This window comes from Coregonus lavaretus, assembly GCF_964263955.1.
Source record: "Coregonus lavaretus genome assembly, chromosome: 21".
Taxonomy (NCBI): Eukaryota; Metazoa; Chordata; class Actinopteri; order Salmoniformes; family Salmonidae; genus Coregonus; species Coregonus lavaretus.
The window spans coordinates 42,275,576-42,300,618 of NC_140008.1; the positions used below are offsets into that span (position 1 = coordinate 42,275,576).

The 25,043-nt window shown below is 45.6% G+C and overlaps 1 protein-coding gene across 1 annotated transcript in view; it reads left to right on the forward strand.

Annotated features, from left to right (window-relative positions):
* The window catches only part of pik3r3b (phosphoinositide-3-kinase, regulatory subunit 3b (gamma)), a 362,415-nt gene that overhangs the window by 160,254 nt on the left and 177,118 nt on the right, over nt 1-25,043 (forward strand). The window contains exon 4 of the mRNA XM_084186117.1: nt 9,207-9,338. Coding sequence (XP_084042243.1) covers nt 9,207-9,338 — 132 coding nt within the window. The remainder of the gene's footprint in view (nt 1-9,206; nt 9,339-25,043) is intronic.

Sequence of the window (25,043 nt, forward strand, 5' to 3'; positions counted from 1 at the left end):
TGGCCGGCTGCCCAACAACCTGCCCGCTTGACCCTATCCCCTCCTCTCTTCTCCAGACCATTTCCGGAGACCTTCTCCCTTACCTCACCTCGCTGATCAACTCATCCTTGACCGCTGGCCATGTCCCTTCCGTCTTCAAGAGGGCGAGAGTTGCACCCCTCCTCAAAAAACCTACACTCGATCCCTCCGATGTCAACAACTACAGACCAGTATCCCTTCTTTCTTTTCTCTCCAAAACTCTTGAGCGTGCCATCTCTAGCCAACTCTCCTGCTATCTCTCTCAGAATGACCTTCTTGATCCAAACCAGTCAGATTTCAAGACTGGTCATTCAACTGAGACTGCTCTTCTCTGTGTCACGGATGCTCTCCACACTGCTAAAGCTAACTCTCTCTCTGCTCTTATCCTTCTAGACCTATCTGCTGCCTTTGATACTGTGAAAGGCAGTACCTCTCCACCCTCTCCGAGTTGGGCATCTCCGGCGCTGCTCACTCTTGGATTGAGTCCTACCTGACAGGTCGCTCCTACCAGGTGGCGTGGCGAGAATCTGTCTCCGCACCACATGCTCTCACCACTGGTGTCCCCCAGGGCTCAGTTCTAGGCCCTCACCTATTCTCTCTATACACCAAGTCACTTGGCTCTGCAATATCCTCACATGGTCTCTCCTATCATTGCTACGCAGACGACACACAATTAATTTTCTCCTTTCCCCCTTCTGATAACCAGGTGGCGAATCGCATCTCTGCATGTCTGGCAGACATATCAGTGTGGATGACGGATCACCACCTCAAGCTGAACCTCGGCAAGACGGAGCTGCTCTTCCTCCCGGGGAAGGATTTCCCGCTCCATGATCTTGCCATCACGGTTGACAACTCCATTGTGTCCTCCTCCCAGAGTGCAAAGAACCTTGGCGTGACCCTGGACAACACCCTGTCGATCTCCGCTAACATCAAAGTGGTGATCCGATCCTGCAGGTTCCTGCTCTACAACATTCGCAGAGTACGACCCTACCTTACACAAGAAGCGGCACAGGTCCTAATCCAGGCACTTGTCATCTCCCGTCTGGATTACTGCAACTCGCTGTTGGCTGGGCTCCCTGCCTGTGCCATTAAACTCCTACAACTTATCCAGAACACCGCAGCCCGTCTGGTGTTCGACCTTCCCAAGTTCTCTCATGTCACCCCGCTCCTCCGCACACTCCACTGGCTTCCAGTTGAGGCTCGCATCTACTACAAGACCATTATGCTTGCCTACGGAGCTGTGAGGGGAACGTCACTTCCTTACCTTCAGGCTCTGATCAGACCCTACACCCAAACGAGGGCACTACGTTCATCTACCTCTGGCCTGCTAGCTCCCCTACCTCTACGAAAGCACAGTTCCCGCTCAGCCCAGTCAAAGCTATTTGCTGCTCTGGCACCCCAATGGTGGACCAAGCTCCCCCACGACGCCAGGACAGCGGAGTCACTGACCACCTTCCGGAGACACTTGAAACCCTACCTCTTTAAGGAATACCTGGAATAGTATAAAGTAATCCTTCTACCCCACCCCCCCCATAAAAAAGTGGTTGTCCCACTGGCTATCATAAGTTGAATGCACCAATTTGTAAGTCGCTCTGGATAATAGCGTCTGCTAAATGATGTAAATGTAAATGATTCAATCGTCATGGCGCGTGTGTACGGTGTGTGTGTGTGTGTTTTGTGTGTTGGGTGTGTGAGGAGGAGAGTCAAGCCTGATTGATGAGCTATTAGAGTGTGTTAGCGATGGGGAGGCTGAAAGCTGAGCATCGATATGAGGCCTGGAGAAATACCTGCTTGGTATGGATTAGTTTGTTCAGAGGCAAGCAGACCTCCTTTGGGACGATGCTTAGAAAAATAACCCAAAATATGTCAATAGATCAGATGGACAGCTGGACCAATAATCAGAGACGTCTAGAAATAGTTGATCAATACTCATGGGGCTGTGTGTTTGTGTGTGTGTTTGTGGGTATGTGTGTGTGTGGGGGGGGGGGGTGTCTTTGTGTGTGTGTGTGTGTGTGTGTGTGTGTGTGTGTGTGTGTCTTCGTGTGGGTGTGTTTGAGGGTGTGTGTACAGTGAGGTAGTGGTCCTTGTTGAAATGTTTGCCAGTCAAACATGACCTATACAAAACACCTACAGTGGGGAAAATAAGTATTTAGTCAGCCACCAATTGTGCAAGTTCTCCCACTTTAAAAGATGAGAGAGGCCTGTAATTTTCATCATAGGTACACGTCAACTATGACAGACAAATTGAGGAAAAAAACCCCAGAAAATCACATTGTAGGATTTTTTATAAATTTATTTGCAAATTATGGTGGAAAATAAGTATTTGGTCACCTACAAACAAGCAAGATTTCTGGCTCTCACAGACCTGTAACTTCTTCTTTAAGAGGCTCCTCTGTCCTCCACTCGTTACCTGTATTAATGGAACCTGTTTGAACTTGTTATCAGTAGAAAAGACACCTGTCCACAACCTCAAACAGTCACACTCCAAACTCCACTATGGCCAAGACCAAAGAGCTGTCAAAGGACACCAGAAACAAAATTGTAGACCTGCACCAGGCTGGGAAGACTGAATCTGCAATAGGTAAGCAGCTTGGTTTGAAGAAATCAACTGTGGGAGCAATTATTAGGAAATGGAAGACATACAAGACCACTGATAATCTCCCTCGATCTGGGGCGCCACGCAAGATCTCACCCCGTGGGGTCAAAATGATCACAAGAACGGTGAGCAAAAATCCCAGAACCACACGGGGGGACCTAGTGAATGACCTGCAGAGAGCTGGGACCAAAGTAATAAAGCCTACCATCAGTAACACACTACGCCGCAAGGGACTCAAATCCTGCAGTGCCAGACGTGTCCCCCTGCTTAAGCCAGTACATGTCCAGGCCCGTCTGAAGTTTGCTAGAGTGCATTTGGATGATCCAGAAGAGGATTGGGAGAATGCCATATGGTCAGATGAAACCAAAATAGAACTTTTTGGTAAAAACTCAACTCGTCGTGTTTGGAGGACAGAGAATGCTGAGTTGCATCCAAAGAACACCATACCTACTGTGAAGCATGGGGGTGGAAACATCATGCTTTGGGGCTGTTTTCTGCAAAGGGACCAGGACGACTGATCCGTGTAAAGGAAAGAATGAATGGGGCCATGTATCGTGAGATTTTGAGTGAAAACCTCCTTCCATCAGCAAGGGCATTGAAGATGAAACGTGGCTGGGTCTTTCAGCATGACAATGATCCCAAACACACCGCCCGGGCAACGAAGGAGTGGCTTCGTAAGAAGCATTTCAAGGTCCTGGAGTGGCCTAGCCAGTCTACAGATCTCAACCCCATAGAAAATCTTTGGAGGGAGTTGAAAGTCTGTGTTGCCCAGCGACAGCCCCAAAACATCACTGCCCTAGAGGAGATCTGCATGGAGGAATGGGCCAAAATACCAGCAACAGTGTGTGAAAACCTTGTGAAGACTTACAGAAAACGTTTGACCTGTGTCATTGCCAACAAAGGGTATATAACAAAGTATTGAGAAACTTTTGTTATTGACCAAATACTTATTTTCCACCATAATTTGCAAATAAATTCATAAGAAATCCTACAATGTGATTTTCTGGATTTTTTTTTCTCACTTTGTCTGTCATAGTTGACGTGTACCTATGATAAAAAAATTACAGGCCTCTCTCATCTCTTTAAGTGGGAGAACTGGTGGCTGACTAAATACTTTTTTCCCCCACTGTAGCTTATCTCTCTTCTACAGAATGTATTGGGGGATTTGAAGGTAGAAGGCTGTGTGTGCTGGAAATGGATAGTGATGATGATGATGATGATGATGATGATGATGATGATGATGATGATACACACTTTTAGTACTGAGGTCAATGTCATTTCAATTCCACTCAACTCTGGGATTGGATTAGGAATGAAAAACAGGCCATAATTATTGGCACCCTTGATAAAGATGAACAAAACTGACTGTATAAAATAAATAATACCAGTACTGAGCTGTATTGTATGCTCAAATGTTTGTTTTTTTAACGTTATTATTTTATACTAATACAATGGCTCAGAAAAATTTATTTTGTTTAACAAGTATATTATTTATTATTTATTTTAGACAGTCTTTCTTCTCATCTTTATCAAGGATAACAATAATTATGGACCCCACTGTATATAGGCCAATGGAATTGACCCCAAATTCTGACACGCACACCCCAACCAAGAATAGAAAAGAGACTAATCTGTTCTCTCTCTCTCCCTCTTTCGCACGCACGCAAACACACAGCCTCACCCCCACCCTCCTCCCAACTCCCTCTGTTACACAGACAACCTGAATAGAAGACCAAAATTCTGTCTGCCTGAAGTTCACCTCATCCATCCAGGGCCAGCGGGATCAGGTCCTGTCAGTGTCCCACGACGGTCACACTTGACCTGGGTGGAGTTGGCCTGGTGTGCCCCTGCCCTGCCCCTGCTGAAGTGTTGGGCCATTGAATTAGCAGCGCTGCGGAAGCTAATCCTTTCTGGAGGGGATTAAACAGCTGTTTCTCATTTGTGACGCCACATCTCCACTCTGTGAGAGCAGGCAGGCATTTGGAAAGAGGGTTGCGGAGAAGAGAAAGCACAGGAGGGAGATGGGGGGGAATTGGAAGAGAGTGAGAGAGGAGAGTGGAGAAGGGATAGCCTTCACACTAGGATTCACTTGGATTCTTCAGGCCCAATGGAGCAGAGAGTAAGTGGTAGCCAGAGAGAGAGAGCGAAAGAATGAGACAAAAACAAAGGGATGTAGTGAGATCTAAAGGAAGAGAGAAATTCAGGGAATGCGAAAGGCAGAGAATGGTCCAGGCCCTCAGTGCTCGATTTCCGACTGCAGTCAAACGCACGCAAATTTGCAATTTCGAACTGTTAAAGCCGGCACTCTTGTATTTTCAATCCCAGGATTGGTCATTTACCTGTTTTATATGAGCTCGCTTGCACTGATGTGGGTGGCAATATCTGAGGTGTGTCCTTAAAAATGTGCACCAAAGTGCCAATTTCAGTATGCACTGGTGGGAATATTTAAGACCAACCGAAAGCTGTTCTTAGCGGTAACATGGTTGGTTATGGCATGGATTGGATTTTGACAGCGGAAGTGCAGCCTATCCAGCCTTGACGCACAGTGCCAATATACACATGGAACAAGAGATATGTGCTTTTTGTCCCTATAAACCTCGTATTTAGAAACATAAAAAAAATTATTAAAATATCAAGTTTGGCAGCAACAGAACAGTGAGCAGACATCCCCTTTTTATCTATGTAGGCAATTACATTATTTTAGCCAGCTCCTGTTATTATTTTGGATGTGTGTTTAAAAAAACTCCATGTAGGCTATACAGTGGCTTGCGAAAGTATTCACCCCCCTTGGCATTTTTCCTATTTTGTTGCCTTACAACCTGGAATTAAAATTGATTTTTTGGGGGTTTGTATCATTTGATTTATACAACATGCCTACCACTTTGAAGATGCAAAATATATTTTTTTGTGAAACAAACAACAAATAAGACAAAAAAAAGAAAACTTGAGAGTGCATAACTATTCACCACCCCAAAGTCAATACTTTGTAGAGCCACCTTTTGCAGCAATTACAGCTGCAAGTCTCTTGGGGTATGTCTCTATAAGCTTGGCACATCTAGCCACTGGGATTTTTGCCCATTCTTCAAGGTAAAACTGCTCCAGCTCCTTCAAGTTGGATGGGTTCCGCTGGTGTACAGCAATCTTTAAGTCATACCACATATTTTCAATTGGATTGAGGTCTGGGCTTTGACTAGGCCATTCCAAGACATTTAAATGTTTCCCCTTAAACCACTCAAGTGTTGCTTTAGCAGTATGCTTAGGGTCATTGTCCTGCTGGAAGGTGAACCTCCGTCCCAGTCTCAAATCTCTGGAAGACTGAAACAGGTTTCACTCAAGAATTTCCCTTTATTTAGCGCCATCCATCATTCCTTCAAGTATTTAGCGCCATCCATCATTCCAGTTTCCCAGTCCCTGCCAATGAAAAACATCCCCACAGCATGATGCTGCCACCACCATGCTTCACTGTGGGGATGGTGTTCTCGGGGTGATGAGAGGTGTTGGGTTTGCGCTAGACATAGCCAAGAAGCTCCATTTTAGTCTCATCTGACCAGAGTACCTTCTTCCATATGTTTGGGGAGTCTCCCACATGCTTTTTGGCGAACACCAAACGTGTTTGCTTATTTATTTTTTCAAGCAATGGCTTTTTTCTGGCTACTCTTCCATAAAGCCCAGCTCTGTGGAGTGTACGGCTTAAAGTGGACCTATGGACAGATACTCCAATCTCCGCTGTGGAGCTTTGCAGCTCCTTCAGGGTTATCTTTGGTCTGTTTGTTGCCTCTCTGATTAATGCCATCCTTGCCTGGTCCGTGAGTTTTGGTGGGCGGCCTTCTCTTGGCAGGTTTGTTGTGGTGCCATATTCTTTAAAAAAAATTATAATGGATTTAATGGTGCTCCGTGGGATGTTCAAAGTTTCTGATATTTTGTTTATAACCCAACCCTGATCTGTCCTTCCCCACAACTTTGTCCCTGACCTGTTTGGAGAGCTTCTTGGACTTCATGGTGCCGCTTGCTTAGTGGTGCCCCTTGCTTAGTGGTGTTGCAGACTCTGGGGCCTTTCATAATAAGTGTATATATACTGAGATCATGACAGATCATGTAACACTTAGATTGCACACAGGTGGACTTTATTTAACTAATTATGTGACTTCTGAAGGTAATTGGTTGCACCAGATCTTATTTAGGGGCTTCATAGCAAAGGGGGTGAATACATATGCACCCACCAATTTTCCGTTATTTATTTTTTAGAATTTTTTGAACAATTTTACTTCACCAATTTGGACTATTTTGTGTATGTCCATTACTTGAACTCCAAATAAAAATCCATTTAAATTACAGGTTGTAATGCAACAAAATAGGAAAAATGCCAAGGGGGATGAATACTTTTGCAAGGCACTGTATGCCCATCATAGAATGAGAGATGAGATAATCTGATGACACTCCTATTTAAAAACATTTCAGTTATTTTCCTGTAACAATTCCGTTTCGTTTGATTAAAAAACAAACCCTTAGGGTAGGCTACCCTTACCCTACTATAACGAAATCTGGTTCAACAGCAATGTGTCTTGTGTCTGGTCTTTCTTATCATGGCCATGCATTAGCCAAGGAGCTTATCCATAAAAGGTTTCTAAATGGTCTACTCGTGAAGCTTTTACCCAACATATTTTTGCATTATTCACAATTCACGTAGGCCTACCTGCAATGCATACTCCATTCGGCTTGTATCTATCCCCCTTTCCAAACAGTGCCTCTTGTCCGGTTACCGAAGATGTGCTCCTCAAAACATAGGCTATTCAATTATTTCAGTTCTGTAACACCATATCAACGGTAGGCCTAGGCTATATCTTGCTTATTGAATATGTTCCTCACACATACAATACAATTTACTGGAGCCAGTATTTTTTTGTTGTTGAGAAGTGCGATGTGCAAAGGCCTATATTCATTGAAGCCAATTACTACAATGTTGACTGTCAACACTCCAAACATAGTGAGCAAACACTGGATGTAAAAATGTTTTACTGTTGCTATCACTCGTTACTGTAGCCTATGCTATTTAATAAACTGTAGTATCAATCCACAATGGATGAGTTGATGATAATGCAAAGACCGTCAGAACATAACACACACATGCAGTATTAAGCCATTGAACACATTGATTTGCCAGTGAGTGGCCAAGCCCTCGTCACACCTACAACCCAGCCCTTTCACACTACCACCAACTATTGCGTTCATAATAATGGCTGTGAAATTAGCTAAAATATTTCTGACACACCCCCGGACCTATAGCGCTACCACCAGCCCTTAGACTTACCATTGGTTTGTTAAAATAGAGCCCTCAAAGAGATAGCAGCAAAGATAGAGAGGGAGGGAGAGATAGCAGAACAAGAGTTAGGGAGTGAGAGGGAATTGATGTGGGGATTTCTTGGTCACAATCCCCTGTAGTCTGACTGGGCAGCAGTGGTGTAATGATGCTGGCTGAGGTCCCTGGAACCTGTTCTTTAGCTGTGATTAAACTTGGAGGCACTGCCTTGAGAGGGCTGTCCTCATCCAATCCTCAATCCTCATCCTATCCTCATCCTGTCCTCTTCCTGTCCTCATACTGTCCTCACTCCTCATCCTGTCCTCATCCTGTCCTCTTCCTGTCCTCATCCTGTCCTCACTCCTCATCCTGTCCTCATCCTCATAGTAGAGCCACTACTGTCAGCCATGAGAGGGCTGTCCTCATCCTCACAGAGAGTTACTACTGTCAGTCAAACACAGTCAACCCCAGCATAGAAAAACAGTCAACCCCAGCACAGGCTGACTGTCACTAGCGTGTGCCATGAAACATACATTACTATTGTTCCTCTGTCCTCTATGTCACTGAACACAGTGACAATTAATATAATGTCTTGCCCTCTGTGTGACTTTTCCACATGGAGGAGCAGGATCAGTGACTCCACAACACACCCACACACAAGCTGCAGGACTGTTCTCTAATTATCATATTGTGTTGGAAGGGGGTCAGAAAGAGTTCACCGTGATATAAATAGACCTCTGGTTTAGTGGACCTTCATGATTGAAAAGCTTATTTGACAATTAGTTATAGAGAAATCCATGCTTGTCCTACAGTGTGTCACAGCTTGTCCGCCCCTACTGCAATGAACATGATCACCCAGATCACACACACACACACACACATAGACACACACACACACACACACACACACAAACATTATCTCTGTGACTGTTTTGTCTACATCCTGCTAGTTTAGGACATTCTTTCTCTGAATGTAGTACATCTGGGAAGTTCTTTATCTGTTTCTAACTGATATGTTCCTGTTTCCCCAGAGCTAAATGACCCTGACATTCCTTTGACTCATTTCGTTACAGCTCAGAATACCATCCAGTGTCAGGCTGCTGCTGTACCAACATGTCTGTCTGTCTCCACTAGTACAGCTGAAAGATGAGCTGCCAATGCCAGTCACATTTCATTTTTTTGTGTTCTCTTGTAAATTACATAGGATTGAAGAATTTGTGATTCTAAACACCAGTCTCTTTCTCGTACTCTCTTCCTCCCAACCCATTCCCCCTCCCCTCTCTCCCTCCCTCTCAGACCCAGTCTCAGTGGATGTGGACCAGTATGAAGTGGCAGTGTTGTCTGATACTCTGAGGGGTTTCCTCCAAGACCTGCCCTCCCCCATCATCCCAGCTGTGGTCTACAGTGAACTGGTCTACACCGCCCAAGGTACAGTAACAGGACACTCACAATGGTAATTATTAACTAACATCAAACATCACAGTCCTTAGTCAGCAAGGCCATATGGAATAGATACATTTTGCACAGACCTATTGCGGCTAGCCCATCACTGAGTTCTGCTGTCACTTGAAGTAAGGCTAAGCGATGAACAATTTTTAACCCGGGGTTAAAGGGATACTTCGGGATTTTGGCAATGAGGTCCTTCATCTACTTCCCCAAAGTTAGATGAACTTGTGGATTCCATTTGTATGTCTTTGTGTGCAGTATGAAGGAAGTTAGAGGTAGTTTCGTGAGCCAACGCTAACTAGCATTAGCAAAATGACTGGCAGTCTATGGGTATACTAGCAGATGCTAGCAGATACCCATAGACTTCCAGTCCTTATGCTAACGCTAGTTAGAAACTGCGCTAGAGACATAACAATGGTATCCAGAAGTTCATCTGACTCTGGGGAAGTAGATAAATGCCCTCATTGCCAAAATCCCGAAGTATCCCTTTAACACTAGAACCGCCTGGCCTTTCTGTCTATAAGTACCCGCTAGAGAACGTTGCCTGGCGTCCCTTTTAGCATATGCATCAGATGCATATCAACCCACAAGGTGCAGTAAACATAAGCACCAATGCTTGATAAATAGTGCATAAACTATTATAAAGGATTACTTGTATGAAGAAATATTTGTGGAAATATATACATAGTAGTTCTACAAAGTCCTTGAAAAAATGTAGGCCTATAGTCTATTTTCATTTCCCTTACAATAAAAAATTTTTGTGTAATCCATTTGATCAACTTTATTTGTAAATTCGATTAGTAATAGACTTATAGTAATGAATAAAGTCCAGTTACAGCTTCTTTTGACAAAGTAGAAATGAAAAAGATGATAACAATAATATAACCAGCCAGGTGCGCAGGTGAAATGATTTGCTGTATTCCTAAACAAAAGCACCAGTGCATGATCAATTGTAAAGGATGAATTGCATGAATAAATAGTATATTTTAATTTTAATTGTATTATGTTACTAGTTTTTGCTTAGTAGCCAGAGCAATGCTTCCGCACGGACAGCACGGATATTCTTGGAAAAAGTGCAATTTGGAAATAGAGCTGCACCTCTTGAATTATGAGAGTTATTTGACAAAGGTAAGTGTAATAGAAACTGCAGAATATGCTCTGATACTATATAGAAATCAAAATGTTTTACCTCCATGTGACTCTGTCTCCCGAGTGGCGCAGTGGTCTAAGGTGGCGCAGTGCTAGCTGTGCCACTAGAGATCCTGGTTCGAATCCAGGCTATGTCATAGCCGGCCGCGACCGGGAGAACCATGGGGCGGCGCACAATTGGCCCAGCGTCGTCCAGGGTAGGGGAGGGAATGGCCGGCAGGGGATGTAGCTCAGTTGGTAGAGCATGGCGTTTGCAACGCCAGGGTTGTGGGTTCGATAAAATAATGTATGCGCTAACTGTAAGTCGCTCTGGATAAGAGCGTCTGCTAAATGACTAAAATGTAAAAAATGAAGGAAGATTTGATAAAGTGATGATCCTTTCCCTGCATCTGTAAATGTAAATTACAAGACGCGCCCATCTCTTCATGTACAATTTGACAACTGATAGGCCTAATATTGTCACTCTATATTGTCAATTTAATCTTGTCTATAGGCTAACTCTTATTATGTGTGAAATTAGTTTAGGTATAATTTAGGTGTAGTTTCGATGGGCCAGCTGTGCAGGCTGACTGGCATCATTTGTTTCCCGCTCATCAAATTGGATAGAGTCAAGGATATGTTTTGCATTATTCTAAAGGCTAACTGCAACACATAGCATGTTTTCGTTTCCCTTACAATACATGTGATTAGTAATAGAGTTATAGTAAATAAAACAGACCCCTAACAGCTTTTTTTACAAAGTAAAACATAAAAGAGAAATGGTATCAACCCCCAACGCACGCGGTCAAATGATTTGCTGCTGATAAATATGCATAACACAAGATCATCATTACACTATTGTCTTTCTAAATTAAATCAACCTCTTCACCCTCCTTATCATTCAGTTAGGCCTAATTTAAATTCAATTGTGAAGTAATTATCACCCATTCATCCATTTGTCCTTCATTCAGTGTGGAGAGAGAGACACATTAGCACCTGTCTGGGTACCAACTTCCTACAACCCATTGTCTTGGCGGGTTAAATTAGGAATAGGTGAAAAGTCTAAATACTTTTCTGTTTGTGATTTCAAAATGCTGACAAATGAGCAGTGTAAAATACAAACATTTAGGAAAAGTCAGGGAAGGAGCAGGACATAGCTTTTTTCTTTGGCAGATTTTTTGTATTTTCAAAATCAAATGTCAGTGGCCGTTGGCCTATGTGTTAAGGATAGGAACATACAGTGTGAAAAGCCATGTTAAATATAGTTGCTCAGCTAAGATCATATCAACACCAGTCAAGATCCAGCCAACCCTCTACTGTATTACAGCTAGCTCGAGTACAGCTAGCTAGCTCCCAGGGTCATGGGTGGGCCACCCTGCTTTAACCTCTTGGACCAAAGTGCAGTATCAAGACGTCTTAGTATCTTCCTGTCAGTGTCAAACATCTCCTTTCTTCTAACCCCTTGATGTTTCACTTATAACAGCTGAGAGAGAGAGAGCGAGAGAAGGAGAAGTGTTCCCTCTCAGCTTGTGCAGAGGTACTGTAGCTGTAGCGCCTGATCTATTTTTCATGACCCTTTCCCTTGAACATAAGGAGAGTCATGCTTTCCGTGGGTGGTGTGTATGTGTGTGCGTGTGTGTGTGTGCGCATGCGTGCGCATGTGTTTTGGGAACACCATAGGGCAGACAGCGGCAATGTCAACCCTGGGGGCGAGTTCACACCCACTCTCCCCTGACCTCCCCCAAAATTATCCAGCAACAGCAACAGCAGCAGCTTCAGTTTATTATGTAAGTGCTTGTCTCTCCCAGCTCTGACCCTGTTTCATCATACTCCCAACACTAGCTTCTCTCTTTTATTTATGGGAACATTTTAAGTCAGGATAAACCACTTGAAAATATGCATTGTGAAAAGACTAGGGATCTGTGAGGTTAAGCTCTTTGAAATTGAACTTCTTTCTGACTAGAGGGGTGTGTGTCACTTGTAAAATATTTATAAAGTGCTATTAGACATGATTTCACTCTAGCTCTGAGAGATAAACCGTCAAATGGATTTAAATAGTTAAATGGATCAGGATCATGTGCTGAAACATGCAATGGTACAATATGATATGATAGGTCATACAATGACAGCTCAGCGTTCAACACCACAGTGCCCTCAAAGCTAATCACTAAGCTAAGGACCCTGGGACTGAACACCTCCCTCAGCAACTGGATCCTGGACTTCCTGACGGGCTGGCCCCAGGTGGTTAGGGTAGGCAACAACACATCCGCCGTGCTGACCCTCAACATGGAGGCCCCTCAGGGGTGCGTGCTTTGTCCCCTCCTGTACACCCTGTTCACCCACGACTGCGTGGCCGTGCACGACTCCAACACCATCATTAAGTTTGCCGACGACACGACGGTGGTAGGCCTGATCACCGACGACGATGAGACAGCCTACAGGGAGTGGGTCAGTGACCTGGCAGTGTGGTGCTAGGGCTAGGGTTGTTGCGGTGACCATATTACCGCCACACCGGCAGTCATGAGTCATGACCGCAGTAAAATTCCACGTGACCGTTGAGTCACGGTTATCTCCTCTTTTGCACTCTGGACATGCGTTGGTAGTACCCAACTCGCTAACGATCATCAGGTCGCTAATGACCTGGTACTCAGGGCTCTATTGTCCCTCTAACCACTCTGACATCAATGCAAATGCAATCGGAAATCACATCAAACACATCATCAAAACAGTATGTGCTTTTAAAACTCACCTCACTGTGATCAATTTAATGAAAGAAGTTCAACAACAGGTTGAAACTGAGTGGAAAACATGGTCATTGTGGATGTTGTTTCAAAGCCTAACACAACACGATTAATTCAAAACGACCATATGCATATTAGAGTTTATGCATAAGCATAGGCCTATGAGCCCAAGCCTGAAGAAAAATCTGAATTAAAATAATGATTGTGCCATTATACAATACATAGCCTACTGCATATTACACACAGCAGAAAAACATAAAATAAACGGATTTAAGATGTCTTTGGTACGTAATTGGTCAAGCCTCTACTCCAAAATTAGAACATTCTAGTAATTGCCTTTGAGTGTGGACTGTATTATTATGCATACTGGATGGACTGGTTAGCTTATGCTATGCTCCAATCTTTCTATTCATGAGTCTGGGAGAGAACGTATAGGTCTAGTAAGCATGGAGGCCTGGAGATGCTAAACATGTTTATTGTAATTAACAGTTAATTACTGTGAGACTGGCAGACTTTTGCATGACAGTAACTGCCACAGACCTAGCCAGGACAACAACTTCTCCCTCAACATTAACAAGACAAAGGAGCTGATCGTGGAGTACAGGAAACGGAGGGCCGAGCACGGCCCCATTCACATCGATGGGGCTATAGTGGAGCGAGAGCTTCAACTTCCTCAGTGTCCACATCACTAAGGACCTATCATGGTCCAAACACACCAACACAGTCGTGAAGAAGGCATGACAATGCCTCTTCCCACTCAGGAGGCTGAAAAGATTTGGCTTGGGCCCTCAGATCCTCAAAATGTTCTACAGCTGCACAATTGAGAGCATCTTGACTGGCTGCATCACCGCTTGATATGGCAACTGCTTGGCATCCGACCGTAAGGCGCTACAGAGGGTAGTGCGTACATCCCAGTACATCAATGGGGCTGAGCTTCCTGCCATCCAGGACCTCTATACCAGGCGGTCTCAGGGGAAGGCCCTAAAAATTGTCAAAGATTCCAGCCATCCAAGTCATAGACTGTTCTCTCTGCTACCACATGGCAAGCGGTACCAGAGTGCCAAGTCGGGGACCAAAAGGCTCCTGAACAGCTTCTACCCCCAAGCCATAAGACTGCTGAACAGTTAATCAAATGGCTACCGTGATTATATGCATTGACCCCTTTTTTATTTGTACTCTTGCATCGGCTCTAAGCATACTCACTGGACTCTACCAACACACTCACACATACTACACTGACACTCCAACACACACACACATACACACGCACACACACACACACACACACACACACACACATACACACACACACACACACACACACACACACACACACACACACACACACACACACACACACACACACACACTACATACATTCACACACACAAAACACACACACACACATGCATATTTTAACATTTTAGTCATTTAGCAGACGCTCTTATCCAGAGCGACTTACAGTTAGTGAGTGCATACATTTTTCATACTGGTCCCCTGTGGGAAACGAACCCACAACCCATGCTCTACCAACTGAGCTACAAGGGACATTGACAGGGGATATTGATGCCACATACACACATACACACACACACACACACACGCACACACACACACACACACACACACACACACACACACACACTCACACTCACACACTCACACACACACACATTTTCACACACGCTTCTGCTACTCTGTTTATTATCTATCCTGATTGACTAGTCACTTTTACCCCTACCTACATGTACATATTAGCTCAATTACCTCAACTACCTCATACCCCTGCACATTGACTCAGTACCGGTACTCCTTGTAAATAGTATCGTTATTGTTATTTTATTGTGTTACTATTTCCTTTAGTGTTTTTTGCTAATTTTTCTTACTTTTTAACTCTGCATTGTTGGGAAAGTGCTCGTAAGTAAGCATTTCACGGTGAAGTCTACACCTGTTTTATTCGGCGCATGGGACAAATACAATTTGATTGATTTGACAGGTTAAGATAGTTTAAGCATCCAGTATGCAGTTGTCATTTGCTTGGGCAAACTGATGCCCTCTCAAACCATTTTTGTGGTCTAGTCTGCATATCACTCTCCAATATGTTATCAACCCCCTAGAGTCAATGTCCGTGCCCTCGAGTAAATCTAATTACCATCATACAAAAATCCCCATAAAAATCTTTCAGATTAAGCTAGAGATATCTGTTCCAATCCACCGCATCCGCCAATGTCGCACTTCCGCATCTGCGGTGAAAGGTGACAGGTCTAGAGCGGTGTTTGTCAGACCATGAGCCATCCCAAAAATCGGTCTTCTCACAAAATCGGGCTACACACTAATATGACCCCTCCATGGAAAGGTGAGACTCTCACGAACAGTGCATGTCAATTGTTTTGCTCTAGGATGCCCTCAAGGCAAAAATAAGGGGTTAAATACATGTTTAAAAAAACAAAACAAAAACATGTTTTCTGATCTTTCTTATATTTCTCAGATATAGGGCAGACACTTCAGAACAAACTTCCTTTAGATTTTTTTGTGGGACTATCTGTTGTTCCATATAGTGAATATGCTATTCAATGTGTTTGTATGGGTTAATAGCAGTAAGGCCAAAAATAATTTTTCATCAAATACTTTTTAAATATATTTATTTGATACTTCAAGGGGTCATAACATTCAAAATCAAAAAGCCAAATTATCCTTCGCACGACCTTCTTAAAACAATTCCATATAGCTTAGTACAACCCCCCCTGAGCACATACACTGAGTATACCAAACATTAGGAACACCTTCCTAATATTGAGTTGCGCCCTCCCCCCTTTTCCCTCAGAACAGCTTCAATTAATCTGGGTTTCGAAAAGCCTTCCACAGGGATGCTGGCTCGTGTTGACTCCAGTGCTTCCCACAGTTGTGTCATGTTGGTTGGATGTCCTTTGGGTGGTGGACCATTCTTGACACACATGGGAGACTGTTGAGCATGAAAAACCCAGCGGTGTTGCAGTTCTTGACACAAATCGGTGCGCCTGTCACCTACTACCATACCCCGTTCAAAGTCACTTAAATATTTTGGCTTGCCCATTCACCCTCTGAATGGCACACATACACAATCCATGTCTCAATTGGCTGAAGGCTTAACAATCCTTCTTTAACCAGTATCCACCCCTTCATCTACACTGATTTAAGTGGATTTAACAGGTGACATCAATAAGGGATCATAGCTTTCACCTGGATTCACCTGGTCAGTCTATGTCAGGGGTGTCAAACTCAATCAGTGAACGGGCCATATTGAAAAAACACAACAAATTTGTGGGTCAGACAGGCCTATTATATTTGTTCTTACATTTTTGTTTGCATACAACTGCGACCCAAACTGGCCATTGTTTTATAGAATTTTTTTTTGCCCTTTATAATGTCCACTTATGTACAGCCTGTTAAGGCTATGGTTCAACCCAGCACTCAGAGAAACCAACACGACAAAGGGAGTGGAAGAAACAAAAATATTTTAATAAAAGTTCAAATTGTCTTAGTCCAAAAACAACTGAAGTAAAGGAACAGAGTGGGCTAGTCGGCTCCGGAGGAAGGAGAGGCTGAGGCAGGCAGGCAGGCAGGCAGGCAGGCAGGCAGGCAGACCGACCGACAGGCAGGAAGGCAGGCAGGTTGGGAGGTATGACTGAACTGAAGACAAAACAAACGACAGGTTAAGGAGAGTGGAGAGCCAGGCTGAAGACAAAGACAAAATAACTTTACTGGTGAGCCAAGTTACCGCTCTGGTAAGAACAACGATCTGGCGCCGGTGGAGAGCCATGCCCAGGAATAAGTAGTGTAGGTTGATGAGAGAATAGGATGCAGCTGCGTAGGCAGGAATCACTGGAAACAACCCGCAGCTGCACAGGAGAGGCAGATCCTGAGCCCGCCCCCTGCTCCACTCCAGACACACCCACATAAAGGGGACAAACACACATACAACAGAAAAAGAGGGGACAAAACAAGGAGGAAGGGAAACAGAACAGGGAGAGACAAGCTGCCCACATAACAGTACCCCCCCCTCAATGGTCGCCACCTGGCGACCCACCAGGCCTGTCAGGGTTGTCGTGATGGAAGTCTGTGATCAGCTGAGGATCCAACACAAAACGCTTAGGGACCCAAGACCTCTCCTCTGGTCCATAACCTTCCCAATCGACTAGGTATTGGAGACCCCTACCCCGCCTCCGAGAGTCCAGGAGCCTACTGACGGTGTAGGCCGGATGGTCGTCAATGAGGCGAACAGGTGGAGGTGGATCAGCCGGCGGACACAAAAGGCTGGAGGACACAGGTTTCAGTTGGGAGACGTGGAAGGTAGGGTGTATCTTCATGGCTGAAGGCAACTTCAAACGAACCGCAGCGGGGTTAATAATGGACTCCACCACAAACGGACCCAGGTACCGAGGAGACAGCTTGCGTGATTTGGTACGAAGAGGTACGTTCTTAGATGACAGCCAAACCTCTTGACCAGGATGAAACACAGGTGCGGGAGTCCTGCTCCTATCCGCTGTTGTCTTGTTCCTGTCGGTGGTCCGAAGCAATGCTTCCCGAGCGTCGCTCCACACTCTCTGGCAGCGGCGGAGGTTCTCCTGAACCGAAGGAACAGCCAATTCCTTCTCCTGAGCAGGAAACAGAGGGGGTTGATAACCCATGGTAACCTCGAAGGGTGAAAGACCGGTGGCAGAGGCGGTGAGGGAGTTGTGGGCGTACTCTATCCAGGGCAGATGTTTAGCCCAGGATGATGGATGTTGAGCAGCCACACACCGAAGGGTTGCTTCGAGGTTCTGATTGGCTCTTTCTGTTTGACCGTTGGTCTGGGGATGAAACCCTGAGGACAGACTAACGGAAGCACCCAAAGCAGAACAGAAACCCTTCCAAACACGGGAAGTAAACTGTGGGCCTCTATCAGATACGATGTCCACAGGTATTCCATGGGGACGGAATACATGTTGGACTAGGAGGTCCGCTGTCTCACTGGCAGACGGTAATTTTGGTAATGCTATATAGTGGACAGATTTAGAGAATCTGTCCACAATGGTAAGTATAGTATCATTACCTTCAGACTTGGGTAGGCCGGTGACAAAATCCATGGCAATGTGGGACCAGGGACGGCTGGGAACTGGGAGGGGTAGCAGCAGCCCCGAAGGGGACTGATGGGAGGCTTTGCCCCGAGCACAGGTTGAACAGGCTGCCACAAAAGCCCGAACGTCAGTTTCCATTGAAGGCCACCAAAAATGTCTCCTAAGCAGCGTCAACGTGCGTCTCATCCCAGGGTGACCAGCAAAACGGGAGGTGTGAATCCACTGCAACACCTGAGACCGGACCGTCTCGGGAACAAAGAGTAGGTTGGGAGGTCCATCACCCGGTCCCGGGTCCGTGGCAAGTGCAGTCTTCACAAGAGACTCGATCTCCCACTGAACAGCCGCCACGACGCATGAGGAAGGCAGGACTGCCTCAGGCTCGCTGGTCTCCGAAGGGTCAGCAAACTGGCGGGACAAAGCATCTGGTTTAACATTTCTTGACCCCGGTCTGTATGTAAGAATAAAGTTAAACCTACTAAAAAACAGGGCCCATCTGGCTTGGCGTGAGTTGAGTCTCTTAGTGGCTTGGATGTAAGCCAAGTTTTTGTGGTCAGTCCAGACCACAAACGGCAATTCAGCTCCATCCAGCCAGTGCCGCCATTCTTCCAGTGCAAGCTTGACCGCCAGCAGTTCCCGGTTTCCAACGTCGTAATTCCGTTCTGTGGGTGACAATTTCTTGGAGAAGAAAGCACAGGGGTGAAGCCTCTGGTCAGTGGGGGAGCGCTGGGAGAGGACTGCTCCCACACCTGAGTCCGACGCGTCCACCTCCACAACAAACTGCAGAGAGGAATTGGGGTGTATCAACACGGGGGAGGTGGAAAACAGTTCCTTCAAAACCCCTACCGCCTGCTCCGCCTCAGGGGACCACCGAAAAGGGACTTTAGGAGATGTGAGTCTTGTAAGGGGTGCCACCACTCTACTAAAACCCTTAATGAATCTACGGTAGAAGTTAGCAAAGCCCAAAAATCGTTGAAGTTGCTTACGGGTGGTGGGTGTGGGCCATTCCGTCACTGCCCGGATCTTCTCGGGGTCCGCCTTCACCTGCCCGCTCTCAATTATGAATCCAAGGAACGATGTAGACTGTTTGTGGAACTCACACTTCTCTGCTTTGACGTACAGCTTGTTCTCCAAGAGCCGTTGAAGGACTTGACGGACGTGTGACTCATGCTCCTCGGGTGACTTGGAAAAAACAAGAATATCATCCAGGTATACAAAGACAAAACGGTTCAAAAAATCCCTAAGAACATCGTTCACCATGGCTTGGAAAACCGCAGGGGCATTTGAAAGCCCAAAGGGCATGACCAAATACTCAAAATGTCCCAGTGGAGTGTTGAAAGCGGTTTTCCACTCATCTCCCTTTCGGATTCGGACAAGGTGATAAGCATTCCTGAGGTCGAGCTTGGAAAACACTGTGGCGCCATGCAGAGGTTCAAAAGCTGAGTTGATGAGTGGAAGGGGATACTTGTTTTTAACAGTTATGTTGTTTAAACCCCTGAAATCGATACAGGGGCGTAATGACTTGTCCTTCTTTTCCACGAAAAAGAAACCTGCACCCAAAGGAGACGACGAGGGACGGATTATGCCCGAGACCAGAGAATCACCAATGTACTGCTCCATTGCCTCTCTTTCCGGTCGGGACAGATTGTATAACCGACTAGAGGGCAAGGGAGCACCAGGAAGCAGTTCAATAGGGCAATCATAAGGCCTGTGTGGTGGTAGAGACAGAGCCTTGTCCTTACTGAAAACCTCCGCTAGGTCATGGTATTCTTTGGGGACAGATGACAGATCAAGAGGAGCTGAGGGAGGAGTTGGGTTACACTTAGTGGGGGGAACCGCTGACCTCAGGCACTCGGAATGGCAGTTAGTGCTCCAACTGAAAATGGTGTGACGTGTCCAATCAATTTGTGGGTTGTGAAGAGCCAACCAGGGGAAGCCAAGGATTAGGGAGGTAGCTGAGCCAGACATAACTCTTAGCTGAATGCTTTCACAATGATTGCCAGAAATCACTAGGGAAACGGGGGTGGTTTGATGAGTTATCTCCGCGAGGAGGCGCCCATCAAGGGCTGTGACCCGGATGGGGGTAGGTAGTGGCTCCATGGGGATACGAGCTTGTGTAACGAACTGGTGGCTAATAAAGTTATCTTCTGCACCTGAGTCTATGAGAGCTGAGAGTGGCAGGGAATGACTCTGGAAACGTAAGGTTACAGGTACTTGTAATCGGGGAATGATGGGTTCAGGATCTAACTCTGGGCTCGCAAGTAGACCCACCGTTACGAGCGAGCCTTGTCTTTTGGCCGCTTAGGGCATGTAGCCAGAATGTGTGTGGCGTCTCCACAGTACAGGCACTCACCCGCCTGGAGGCGCCGTTGCCGCTCAGCTGGAGGTAGTCGAGCTCGACCCACTTGCATAGGTTCCTCCTCTGTGCTCGGGATGGAATCAGGAACAAGAAGCTGCCGACTCCGGAGAGGCGAGACTCGAGTGGTTGGAGGCTGGGGAACTCGTCCTCATAGATGTGGCCGATCGCCTCTCTCCCGACGCCTCTCCCGCAACCGATTGTCTAGCTTGATGGACAGGGAAACGAGAGAATGTAAATCATGTGGCTCATCACGAGCAGCCAGTTCATCCTTAATGGCTTCATTTAAACCGTTTAGAAATGCTCCTTGAAGTGCCACATTGTTCCACTTGGAGTCCGCTGCCAACGTCCAGAACTCAATAGAGTACTCTGCCACACTGTTAGAACCCTGCCTCAAATTAAAAAGTATCTTGGAGGAATTACCCACATGGTCAGGATGGTCAAAAACAGTCTTCAATTTAGCAGAGAAATCAGCAAAAGTCAATCCAGTCAAAGTTTGATCTGAACACACAGCCTCAGCCCAAACCAGAGCTTTCCCTCTTAACAGCCCCAGAACATAATGTACCTTAGATGAATCAGTAGAAAACGACAGTGGTCTCTGCCGAAAAATCAAGTCACACTGAAGCAAAAATCCCCGGCACTTGTCCAATTCTCCATTGAACGGTTCAGGCGACGTGACAGGGGGTTCCCGACGGAACGAAGCCTGCCTAGTGTCCGAGGAAACAACTTGGGGTGCATCAAACTGGGGTTCAGAGAGAGATGGAGAACTGATAACAGACAATTTAGAGACGTGTGTAGTTAACTGAGTCACCTGGTTCAGCAGTTGATGATTATCCTCCACAAGAGTCCGAATCAACTGGTCATGCTGTCCTAGCAACGTTCCTTGAGCCTGGATAGCTTGTTGGAAGCTGTCTTTGTTTGCCCCGTGCTGTTTCTCTGTTGGGTCCATGGCCAGATCGTTCTGTTAAGGCTATGGTTCAACCCAGCACTCAGAGAAACCAACACGACAAAGGGAGTGGAAGAAACAAAAATATTTTAATAAAAGTTCAAATTGTCTTAGTCCAAAAACAACTGAAGTAAAGGAACAGAGTGGGCTAGTCGGCTCCGGAGGAAGGAGAGGCTGAGGCAGGCAGGCAGGCAGGCAGGCAGGCAGGCAGGCAGGCAGACCGACCGACAGGCAGGAAGGCAGGCAGGTTGGGAGGTATGACTGAACTGAAGACAAAACAAACGACAGGTTAAGGAGAGTGGAGAGCCAGGCTGAAGACAAAGACAAAATAACTTTACTGGTGAGCCAAGTTACCGCTCTGGTAAGAACAACGATCTGGCGCCGGTGGAGAGCCATGCCCAGGAATAAGTAGTGTAGGTTGATGAGAGAATAGGATGCAGCTGCGTAGGCAGGAATCACTGGAAACAACCCGCAGCTGCACAGGAGAGGCAGATCCTGAGCCCGCCCCCTGCTCCACTCCAGACACACCCACATAAAGGGGACAAACACACATACAACAGAAAAAGAGGGGACAAAACAAGGAGGAAGGGAAACAGAACAGGGAGAGACAAGCTGCCCACATAACACAGCCGTGGTCAAACGTTTTGAGAATGACACAAATATTGGTCTTCACAAAGTTTGCTGCTTCAGTGTTATGATATATTTTTGTCAGATGTTACTATGGTATGCTGAAGTATAATTACAAGCATTCCATAAGTGTCAAAGGCTTTTATTGACAATTACATTAAGTTTATGCAAAGGGAATATTTGCAGTGTTGACCCTTCTTTTTCAAGACCTCTGCAATCCGCCCTGGCATGCTGTCAATTAACTTCTGGGCCACATCCTGACTGATGGCAGCTCATTCTTGCATAATCAATGCTTGGAGTTTGTCAGAATTTGTGGGGTTTTGTTTGTCCACCCGCCTCTTGAGGATCAACCACAAGTTCTCAATGGGATTAAGGTCTGGGGAGTTTCCTGGCCATGGACCCAAAATGTCGATGTTTTGTTCCCTGAGCCACTTAGTTATCACTTTTGCCTTATGGCAAGGTGCTCCATCATGCTGGAAAAGGCATTGGTCGTCACCAAACTGTTCTTGGATGGTTGGGAGAAGTTGCTCTCGGAGGATGTGTTGGTACCATTCTTTATTCATGGCTGTGTTCTTAGGCAAAATTGTAAGTGAGCCCACTCCCTTGGCTGAGAAGCAAACCCACACATGAATGGTCTCAGGATGCTTTACTGTTGGCATGACACAGGACTGATGGTAGTGCTCACCTTGTCTTCTCTGGACAAGGTGTTTCCCGGATGCCCCAATCAATCGGAAAGGGGATTCATCAGAGAAAATGACTGTACCCCAGTCCTCAGCAGTCCAATCCCTGTACCTTTTGCAGAATATCAGTCTGTCCCTGATGTTTTTCCTGGAGAGAAGTGGCTTCTTTGCTGCCCTTCTTGACACCAGGCCATCCTCCAAAGGTCTTCGCCTCACTGTGCAGATGCACTCACACCTGCCTGCTGCCATTCCTGAGCAAGCTCTGCACTGGTGGTGCCCCGATTCCGCAGCTGAATCAACTTTCGGAGACGGTCCTGGCGCTTACTGGACTTTCTTGGGTGCCCTGACACCTTCTTCACAACAATTGAACCTCTCTCCTTGAAGTTCTTGATGATCCGATAAATGGTTGATTTAGGTGCAATCTTACTAGCCACAATATCCTTGCCTGTGAAGCCCTTTTTGTGCAAAGCAATGATGACGGCACGTGTTTCCTTGCAGGTAACCATGGTTAACAGAGGAAGAACAATGATTTCAAGCACCACCCTCCTTTTAAAGCTTCCAGTCTGTTATTCTAACTCAATCAGCATGATAGAGTGATCTCCAGCCTTGTCCTCGACAACACTCTCACCTGTGTTAACTAGAGAATCACTGACATGATGTCAGCTGGTCCTTTTGTGGCAGGGCTGAAATGCAGTGGAAATGTTTTTTGGGGATTAAGTACATTTTCATGGCAAAGAGGGACTTTGCAATTAATTGCAATGCATCTGATCACTCTTCATGACATTCTGGAGTATATGCAAATTGCCATCATCAAAACTGAGGCAGCAGACTTTGTGAAAATTAGTATTTGTGTCATTCTCAAAACTTTTGACCACAACTGTACATAGGATGCTGTATAACATATTAAAACAAAAGTAGATATGAATAATATTTGTCCAGCATTTGCTGCTATGCTTGCAGATTTGCATAATATGCTGTGGCCCTATTCAAAAAGTAGCCTATTTAATCATTCCAAATAACAAAAACGTAGCTAGGTTGTTGTAACATTTCAACTTAAATATGTTTAAAAAAGTTTTGCACTGGCCTCCCGAGTGGCGCAGCAGTTGACTCATTTATACTCACTTGTGTGTTTTATTTTCCTTTAGTAGTAATCCTTTATCTGAAAACGTTTTGACGACCAAGATGCCATTTTCTGTAGGCTACAGCAATGACCTGTTGGAACCGAAACTTGGCATGGACGTTTAGCCTACAACGCCTTTAAACTGGTAGAAGTTTCGTCATTAGTGATGATATGATACAGTGCACTGACTGGCTCCTGTGTGGGTGTGTGTTTCATGTGTTCTTAATGTTTTGTAAACTCAGTGTATAAATGACACTTGGTTGTCCGTACCGTCGGCTTTCTTGTTAACCTATGGGGTTATGGATCCTTTCTAATGTCTCTGAGATGCAGGCTTGTGCTGAGCACATTTAACAAGCTCTGGGTTCATTCATTTGTCTGTACTTTGTGAACCTATGTTGTGTACAGTAATCATTAGCTTTTCTCCATGCTTGTCTCTTTGTCTGTCATGCTGCAGAGAACTCAGCCTGTCCTCCCGGGCGCTCTCTCTCTCTCTTTCTCTCTCTCTCTCTCTCTCTCTCTCTCTCTCTCTCTCTCTCTCTCTCTCTCTCTCTCTCTCTCTCTCTCTCTCTCTCTCTCTCTCTCTCTCTCTCTCTCTCTCCTCTCTCTCTCTCTCTCTCTCTCTCTCTCTCTCTCTCTCTCTCTCTCTCTCTCCTCTCTCTCCTCTCTCTCTCTTCTCTCTCTCTCTCTCTCTCTCTCTCTCTCTCTCTCTCTCTCTCCTCTCTCTCTCTCTCTCTCTCTCTCTCTCTCTCTCTCTCTCTCTCTCTCTCTCTCTCTCTCTCTCTCTCTCTCTCTCTCTCTCTCTCTCTCTCTCTGACGATCGGCACTAATTCCCCAACCCGCTTTACCTGTCCTCCTTTCCTTTTTCTTTGTTAAGGGTTTCAGTGACTTCATTAGCTGTGGTTGTGATGCGTATATGGTTGAATCATCAGCATACATGGACACACATGCTTTGTTTAATGCCAGTGGCAGGTCATTGGTAAAAATAGAAAAAAGGGC